Below are 10,000 nucleotides of genomic sequence, written 5' to 3' on the forward strand. Positions count from 1 at the left end.
GAGTGTTATTGGTGGTGGTTATCTACATAGAAGACACCCATAGGATTTTCTATTCACATTGGCAAACATATCTTTACACTGTGGTAAGAGGCGACTCCGGCTGTCACAGGATTGCACTTATATGATTGCATGTTTTTCAGCTATCTTTGGTAAGGGGTACCTTAGGTGTCCCTATCAGAGCATTCCTCTTTTTCTTTTTTCCATACACTGGTGGAGTTCACACTATTCATCCAGTTGTTAGTCACCCATTTTGGTGTATAATTTTTTTCATCCGTTTTTGTTGGGTTTTATGCTATTGCGTTTTTATCTTTTCTCCAATTTTTTGAGTCTACGCGAGAGATTGGTTCCAGTCTACTATCAAAGAGACGAGATTAGCTTCTGAGAACCTGCCTTTTGATTTACCAGCTCTGGTAAGCGTATACCCATAGGGAGCCTGTTTGGATACTGTGTTCCTGATTTATATGGACTTTATTTTCCATTATTCAAGTTAGCGCGACTTTTTATAGAAATATTGCTTGGGGTGTGGTCACACTTGAAGTTGCTGCTGTTCTCCTGTACCATTAGCGCGGTTATTACTTTTTATCTACGCTCCAAAAGCCGCTGCCCCGTGGCAGGATGTAAGGAAGGCAGCTGGCATGGCAGGCATTAGAGTAAAACTGTTGCTCTGCTCAGTTTAAACATTATTACAAATACGCAGAAGGGCACTACTTGCAATATTGGCCACTCACCATTAAGCTTGTCTCCTATGCTGTCCGCCTTCTCCTCCTCATCTTCCTCATCCACCCCCAGGAACTCCAGTTCCTGCTCCTCCACAATGGTCTCCTTGGGGCTTTTCTGGAACACAAGACATGGATGGCATCATCAATCATAAGTCATATAGCAGGACAGTCACCCCACCCATGACGTATCCCGCACCGTACCCTAAGATGTGATGCTCCCAATACCTTGAAAGATAAGAAGGCCCCAGAGGAGTCGAAGGTTCCCATCTCATCATCCTCATCTTCCATACACCATTCGGGAAGGCCGTCCCTGTCGTCCTCCCCTGTGCCATCTCTTCCTCGCTGCCCTGAACCTCCTTCCTCCCGAACCACATCAAAATTGAACTTTCTCCGTCGGTCACTGTGCTCCCTCCACCCGGCGGAGCGAGGACCCTCTGTGTGGGATAAGGAGAAATTAGTGACCATCGTGGGGACAACACCACTAAGTACAAACACAGGACAGGAATGGACAGACCTGTTGTTTCCCCTCCAGGGCTGGTAGACCTCCATCGGTCATCTCTCCGGGATACAGCCAGCCTCCAATTGCCATCCTCATCTTCCTCCTGTCCATCACGCAACGTGCGCCAGTTATCGCTGTCCGAGCGGGCAAATTCCTTCCGTGAAGCAGCAGCTTCCTCAAACCCGACTCGTACTGGAATGGAAAAGGCAATGGGGTTGTAGTGTGAGGGTCTAAACCTCATCTAATAGACCTGTACAATGTCTGTGCTCATATCCAAACAGCACAATGAATACAAGGTGACCACATCCCTATATACCTTTATATAACTTTCCCATAACAGTGTTTAGATGAAATTTGGAGTTCTGTAGATCTTGTTCCAGGTCTATTGCATAGTGTAGGTCAGTGATCAGACATGGATCTGTGGGCTCCATCATATGAGGTGCTAGAAAAGTAGGACCCCCATGAACCACTTCCGGCCCACTGCAATGTACAGTGGACGGGCGGCCCGTGCAGGCAAAGTAATTGTAATGACAGCTAAGCGGTTTCTCAGCCGCATCAGTTGTCATTACAAGACAGCCGCCCGTCGGCTAGGGACGCCGGTACCGGGGTGATGCCTCTAGATACATGCACTTTCCCGAAATATCGGCAACCTCAGGGGCCGATTCCGATATATCGGGGAAAGTGCATATCGGCCCTCAATATATCAGCTTTGCCGATATACTGGTCGATCTCCTATATCTATTATATATATATATATATATATATATATATATATCTATATATATATATATCTATATCTATATCTATCTATCTATCTATATACACATACATACATACATACATACACACACACATATATATATATATATATATATATATATATATACATACATACACACACACGGCTCAAAAAAGTTAAAGAAAACACATCAGATCTCAATGGGGAAAAAAAATTTCATGCTGGATATCTATACTGTATGGACTGGGTAATGTGTTAGGATCTATACTGGTATGGACTGGGTAATGTGTTAGGAATGAAAGGGTGCCACATCTTTTGATGGAAATGAAAAGCCAAAATTTCATTCACAATCCTCAGATGCAATCAATACGTGTAGATACTGCTTACCAGATGCAGCAGTAAGATGAGCCTTAAGTATATGAAACCAAGCCAGATGGAAATCTGCAGAGGATTCCTCCCCGACGGTATCCAACTCAGAGGTGCAAATTGGTGGATATTATAATAAAAAATATAAAGCAGAACATAGCGTGATACTGTATACCAGGGGTAATGAATTAAAATTCAAGGAGGTCCGGTCGCTAAAATTTTCTTTGGGCCGAGGTCCAGATCTGAAGTCTGTGCTATGACTCAGAAAGATGGGCAAAACAAAACGTGTTCATCAGCGTTGTTCTTAACATAAAATATGCCCATTTGAGTGCCCCTTAACATAAAATGTGTCCGAGAGCGTGACCCTTAGCATAAAATTTGCTCATCAGCGTGACCCTTAACATAAAATAAGGGGCACGCTGATGGGCACATTTTATGTTAGGGGGCACTCTGATGGGCACATTTTATGTTAGGGGGCACGCTGATGGGCACATTTTATGTTAGGGGGCACGCTGATGGGCACATTTTGTTGTTAGGGGGCACGCTGATGGGCAAAACAAAACGTGTAAATCAGCGTTGCTCTTAACATAAAATATGCCTATTAGAGTGGCCCTTAACATAAAAAATGCCCATCAGTGTGCCCCATAGCATAAATATGTCCATCAGAGTGTACCACAGCATAAATATGCACATCAGCATGCCCCTTAACATAAAATATGCCCATCAGTGTGTACTACAGCATAAATATGCACATCAGCATGCCCCTTAACATAAAATATGCCCATCAGTGTGTACTACAGCATAAATATGCACATCAGCATGCCCCTTAACATAAAATATGCCCATCAGCATGACCCTTAACATAAAATAAGGGGCAAGCTGATGGGCACATTTTATGTTAGGGGCACTCTGATGGGCAGAACAAAATGTGCCCACCAGCGTGACCCTTAACATAAAATATGCCCATCAGCGTGCCCCTTAGCATAACATTTGCCCATCAGCGTGACCCTTAACATAAAATAAGGGGCACGCTGATGGGCATATTTTATGTTAAGGGTCACGCTGATGGGCACATTTTATGTTAGGGGCACTCTGATGGGCAGAACAAAATGTGCCCACCAGCGTGACCCTTAACATAAAATATGCCCATCAGCGTGCCCCTTAGCATAACATTTGCCCATCAGCGTGACCCTTAACATAAAATAAGGGGCACGCTGATGGGCATATTTTATGTTAAGGGTCATGCTGATGGGCACATTTTATGTTAGGGGGCACCCTGATGGGCATATTTTATGATGGTGGGATCGCTGATGGGCAAAAGAAAACGTGTAAATCAGCGTTGCTCTTAACATAAAATATGCCCATTAGAGTTCCCCATAGCATAAATATGTCCATCAGAGTGCCCCTTAACATAAAATATGCCCATCAGTGTGTACCACAGCATAAATATGTCCATCAGAGTGCCCCTTAACATAAAATATTCCCATCAGCGTGACCATTAACATAAAATAAGGTGCACTCTGATGGGCACATTTTATGTTAGGGGGCATTCTGATGGGCAAAACAAAACGTGTAAATCAGCGTTGCGCTCAACATAAAATATGCCCATTAGCGTGCCCCTTAACATAAAATATGCCCATTAACGTGCCCCTTAACATAAAATATGCCCATTAGCCTGCCCCTTAACATAAAATATGCCCATCAGCTTGTCCCTTAGCATAAAATATGGGGCACATTTTATGTCAAGGGAGTACTCTGATGGGCATATTTTGTTTCTTTTATGGGGCACTCTAATGAGCACAACAAAATATGCCACTTGTCTGCACACTTGTTAAAGCTTGAGAGGTTTTTTTTTAAATGCAGATATTCCCCTCTAAAAATGTGCTCCACATACCTGGAGCCAGGAGCTGTCCAAAAGCCGCGAACAGGGGGGCGGGGCGTGCACATAGTGTCACACCCTAGCTCGCTGCCCTGCTTAGAGGAAGCCGCAGTCAGGAGCAGGGGGCGGGACGCGCGAGTGACGTCACGCCCCTACTCGCGGCCCGACATTACACCGCAATGTCTATCAGTCAGGAGCAGGGGGCGCGCGTGACGTCACGCCCCTACTCGCGGCCTGACAGGACACCGGCTGCAAGTGAGCCGGGAGCCGCAGTGAGGAGGGGGCAGAATACAGGTGGCGGTCCGGGCGGAAGCATCGCGCGGGCCGCCAATGGACCGCGGGCCGCCATTTAGTGACCGCTGCTGTATACAAATAATAATATCTCCCGTGTGGATCTAGGGAAAAAGTGCTGATAGACACCACCACCAACACAGGCAGTTTACCAAAAGTAAGAATATGTGAGCAAATCAATCAAACCAATCCCAAATGAATGGAAGGAGTGAGAAGAACCACCACCATAATCCCAATCAAATTACCAGATTCATGCAGGTAACCTTGAGAACGTCAGTTTTTGACGAAACGTACGTCGGTCGCGGCGTGCTGACGTCACCTCTACGAGACGCTCAGGCCGGTGTTTGAAGCTGACCGGCCGGCAGCTTTGATTCAGCGCTAGTTCACGTACATTCTTGTAAGTGCATTCCTTTTACTTGTTTTTATAATAAATGGTTTTACGCTATGGAATTTTCCCTTATTTTCATGTGAACATCGGAGTTCTTATGCGGGTCAGCCTTACTGATAAGGGAGCGATTATTCTCATTGGACTGCTATTCACCAGTGTCATCCGGATTTGATATATGCAACCTTATTATATTTATCCGGTAAGCGGGGAATTTTTGTGACGGTCCTTGCGGGATCACAACTAAATTCAAGCAATCATTTTCACATGATTTACCTGCATGAATCTGGTAATTTGATTGGGATTATGGTGGTGGTTCTTCTCACTCCTTCCATTCATTTGGGATTGGTTTGATTGATTTGCTCACATATTCTTACTTTTGGTAAGCTGCCTGTGTTGGTGGTGGTGTCTATCAGCACTTTTTCCCTAGATCCACACGGGAGATATTATTTGTATACAGTATCACGCTATGTTCTGCTTTATATATTTTTTATTTCAATATCCACCAATTTGCACCTCTGAGTTGGATACCGTCGGGGAGGAATCCTCTGCAGATTTCCATTTGGCTTGGTTTCATATACTTAAGGCTCCTCTTACTGCTGCATCTGGTAAGCAGTATCTACACGTATTGATTGCATCTGTGGATTGTGAATGAAATTTTGGACTTTATTTGTTCATCTTTTTCTCAACACTATTTTGGGGCTTTTTCTTGGGACATTTTTTTGACCTGATATCACATATGGTTATTGTCACTTAGTGCAGCTTTCCCCATACAAATTTTCTTTGATGTTTGTCGCATACAAGTTGCTGCTACTTTTTACAGATATTTAGCGCAGTTTTTCTTTTTTGAAATGAAAACCCTACAGAGGGTTAAATTCAAAGACACCCCGAAAATCAAAAAAAAAAAAAAAAAAAAAAGATGCTGCAGGCTCGTCCATTTTGATGAAATTGCAGCAACTCAGAATGGTCCTCAGTAATGTGTATGGCCCCCATGAGCTTATATGCAAGACAATGTCGGGGCATGCTCCTAATGATACAACGGATGGTGTCCTGGGGTATTTCCTCCCAGATCTGGATCAGGGCATCACTGAGCTCCTGAACAGACTGAGGTGCAACCTGGCGGCGTCGGATGGACTGAAACATAATGTCCCAGAGGTGTTCTAATGGATTTAGGTCAGGGGAATGTGGGGGCCATTCAATGGTATAAATTTTTTCATCCTCCAGGAACTGGCTGCATACTCTCGCCACATGTGGCCGGGCATTGTTGTGCACCAGGAGAAACCCAGGACCCACTGCATCAGCATAGGGTCTGACAATGGGTCCAAGAATTTCAGATACCGAATGGCAGTCAGAGTGCCATTGTCTAGTCTGTAGAGGTCTGTGTGTCTCTCCATGGATTTGCCTCCCCAGACCATTACTGTCCCACCACCAAACCGGTCATGGTGAACAATGTTACAGGCAGCAGAACGTACTCCATGGCTTCTCCAGACCCTTTCATGTCTGTCACATGTGCTCAGGGTGAACCTGTTCTCATCTGTGAAAAGCACAGGGCACCAGTGGTGGAGCTGCCAATTCTGTTGTTCAATGGCAAATGCCAATCCAGCTCCACTGTGCCGGGCAGTGAGCACAGGGCCCACTAGAGGACATCGGGCCCTCAGGCAACCATTATGAAGTCGGTTTCTGATTGTTTGGTCAGAGACATTCACACCAGTGGCCTGATGGAGGTAATTTTGTAGGGCTCTGGCAGTGCTCATCCTGTTCCTTGTTGTACAAAGGAGCAGATATCGGTCCTGCTGATGGGTTAAGGACCTTCTAGGGCCCTGTCCAGCTCTCCTAGAGTAACTGCCTGTCTCCTGGAATCTCCTCCATGCTCTTAAGAATGTGCTGGGAGACACAGTAAACCTTCTTGCAATGGCACGTATTGATGTGGCAAGATGAAAGCTATAGAAAGTCCCATTCGCAGTTTGCGATAACCCATGTGGGGGACACAGCAAACATGTTGAAGAAGGTGCTCTGGTCAGATAAGACAAAAATTTAACATTTTGGTCTAAAAGCAAAATGCTATGTGTGGCAGAAAACTAAGACTGCACCTCACCCTGAACACACCATCCCCACTGTGAAACATGGTGGTGGCAGCATTATGTTGTGGTGACGCTTTTCTTCAGCAGGGAACTGTTTGGAATAACTTTTTGTCTGTAAATATTTTTCAACTACAAGTGCAGCAACGTGTGTGTGTGTGTGTACGTGTGTGTACGTGTGTGTGTGTGTGTGTGTGTACGTGTGTGTGTGTGTGTGTACGTGTGTGTGTGTGTGTGTGTGTGTGTATGTGTGTGTGTGTGTATGTGTGTGTATATATATATATATATATATATATATATATATATATATATATATATATATATATATATATACACACACACACACATACATAGTAGATGCTATAACTTCCACGCACAGCCGCACCAAATTCAAAAGCAAACAAAATCCTGCCATAAGGGCGCACCCCGCCATTCAGGTTAAGAGGGGTTGGGTTTTGGGTATAGTTTATGGGACCGTGTTACACCCTGTCCCATATACCATGCCTAAAATCCAAACCCTCTAACAATACATGAATGGCGGTGTGTACCTTCATACAGGAAGCATTGTCCTAATAAGGATTTTGCCTTTAACTGTTCAAATACAGTAAAAGGCCATATACCAAATCCAATTGTTATTTTATTATCTGTAGAAGTGTCTTTTAGGCCCCTTTCACACTTGTGCGACTTGTCCTGTGAATAGGGACTGCAAAGTCGCATGACAAGTCGTACTCCATGATTACCGTTCATATCTGTACGACTTAGTCGCAATGACTTCAAAGTAGTCCCTGCACTACTTTGGGACAATTTTAATGCGTTTTGAGGTCCAAAGACAGACACAGGCATTGCTTCAAGTCCAGTCAAAAGCGAGTCAAAATTTGCGCACAAAAAGAGGCAAACAAATTGCGGTAAAATCTTGCGACTTTTAGGTGGCATAAGTGTGAAATTGGCCTTACAAAACAAGATCTTAAAAACAGGAAAACCATTTGTCAGAGTACGAGGACGGACGATGACTTACCAGCTTCTCTCCGGATGGGCTTCTCAAACCTTCTTTCCCCTCTGAAATGAGAAACCAGATTAGAGCCGATCCGGTCACAGCCAAGGAAACATTCATGTATTCATTTTTTGCATTAAAATTTTTTGTACAACGACAGGCCCGCCACCCTCCCAACAAGAGGACCGCCGGCCCCGCCACCCTCCCAACAAGAGGACCGCCGGCCCCGCCAACCTCCCAACAAGAGGACCGCCGGCCCCGCCAACCTCCCAACAAGAGGACCGCCGGCCCCGCCACCCTGCCAACAAGAGGACCGCCGGCCCCGCCACCCTGCCAACAAGAGGACCGCCGGCCCCGCCACCCTGCCAACAAGAAGACCGCCGGCCCCGCCACCCTGCCAACAAGAGGACCGCCGGCCCCGCCACCAAGAGGACCGCCGGCCCCGCCACCCTGCCAACAAGAGGACCGCTGGCCCCGCCACCCTCCCAACAAGAGGACCGCCGGCCCCGCCACCCTCCCAACAAGAGGACCACCGGCCCCGCCACCCTCCCAACAAGAGGACCGCTGGCCCCGTCACCCTCCCAACAAGAGGACCGCTGGCCCCGTCACCCTCCCAACAAGAGGACCGCTGGCCCCGTCACCTTTGCAACGACAAGACCGCTGGTCCCACCAAGCTCACACTACCGCTGGTCCTGCATCGAATGTAATGACATCAGATGGCCTGTGACCAAAGGAGTAGCAAAGAAATACTACTACAAGGGTCAGGATGTGCAGCTGGAGGATACCTACTGGAGTAAGGGATAAGGGAAGCGCAGTTGCTTCTTTTGACCCTCACAGAAAACCAACCTTTAACTCCTCCCCCAAGGACCTTTTTTTTTTTGTTCTGGGGTTCAGGGCTAAAGGTGAGCAACATACAGGAAAAGAAATAGCAATCATTTACTTTTTTTTTTTTTCTTAACTTTTTGTTTAAAATACACTATATGGCAAAGAGTATGTGGGCTTCCCCTCCAAATTAATGAGCTCTGGTGTCTGCAGTGAAGGGTCCTGGTAATATGCCATCATACAAAGACATTGTAGGCAATTGTGCTCTACCAAAACTTGTGGTAACAGTTTGATGAAGACCCTTTTCTGTTCCAGCATGACTGTACCCCCCCTCCCCCGATGCACAATATATATATATATATATATATATATGTATATGTTATATTATATAGGATCAGCGCACCTGTCATCCCAACTCTGACTCCGGTGAATTTCCCGTCCTCGTCCAAATCCGGAGTCTGCCTCCTCCGCAGGGCGCTGGAATACACCCGCCTCAGCGCGGCCACGACCTGCAGAGGAAAACATAAAAGGCTAGTTACACCCATCTCCTGTGCCATACAATAATCATCAAAAGAGGGGGGGGGGGGGGGGAAATCTCACCCCTTCCACGTGCTGTGCCACGGCCTCTGGGTGCTCCTCCTGCAGCAGGTGGCGCTGCACCCTTTCCCATTAGCCTCAGGACTGGGACGCTATTCACCGACATCGAGAAGTTCCTCTGTAGAGAGAAGTAGGAGTATACATGTTCACCAGCACACCATGGATCTTGCATAGCAGTCCCAAAAAACGTTATTGCGAAAGGATCACATCAAGATAAGTGCAACGTTTCAGAGCAACGCAGAACCCCTCCAGACATGTGATCAAGTATAAACCGTGAGCACAGAATATATCTGAATCTACCACCAATCAAAATCAAGGAAAAACAGTGACATCACATTCCGGCCCCAAGGCCGTTTTAAACACTATTTTGTGCATAAGACAGCATAATTGTGTATCCTACATTTATTCCATAGAGAGAGTCAGATGTGACTGATGGATCTCATAAGGCAATATAGGTTTCTACTTGTACCCAAATATGACCACCTCCCCTTCCCCCCCCATCCCATTCCACATCTGAACCATAGGACATCATTACCTGCTCATCCTCTGTAAGAGGCAGGAGAGCCAGAGGTTGTAGGGGCTCCTCGTTCAGAATCACAGCAAACTCCTTATCTTGCATCTCATCTGGAACCTG

General features: G+C 46.1%; 1 protein-coding gene across 1 annotated transcript in view; it reads right to left on the minus strand.

Moving 5' to 3' along the window:
• Positions 1 to 10,000, minus strand: part of GIGYF1 (GRB10 interacting GYF protein 1) — a 102,803-nt gene that overhangs the window by 32,441 nt on the left and 60,362 nt on the right. Inside the window, exons 4-10 of the mRNA XM_082255246.1 lie at positions 9,902 to 9,997; positions 9,370 to 9,484; positions 9,173 to 9,278; positions 7,972 to 8,012; positions 1,234 to 1,410; positions 945 to 1,153; positions 729 to 834 (exon numbers count right to left, since the gene is read on the minus strand). Of these exons, the coding sequence (XP_082111372.1) occupies positions 729 to 834; positions 945 to 1,153; positions 1,234 to 1,410; positions 7,972 to 8,012; positions 9,173 to 9,278; positions 9,370 to 9,484; positions 9,902 to 9,997 (850 nt within the window). The remainder of the gene's footprint in view (positions 1 to 728; positions 835 to 944; positions 1,154 to 1,233; positions 1,411 to 7,971; positions 8,013 to 9,172; positions 9,279 to 9,369; positions 9,485 to 9,901; positions 9,998 to 10,000) is intronic.

This window comes from Pelophylax lessonae (assembly GCF_965119305.1).
Source record: "Pelophylax lessonae genome assembly, chromosome: 4".
In the NCBI taxonomy this organism is placed as follows: Eukaryota; Metazoa; Chordata; class Amphibia; order Anura; family Ranidae; genus Pelophylax; species Pelophylax lessonae.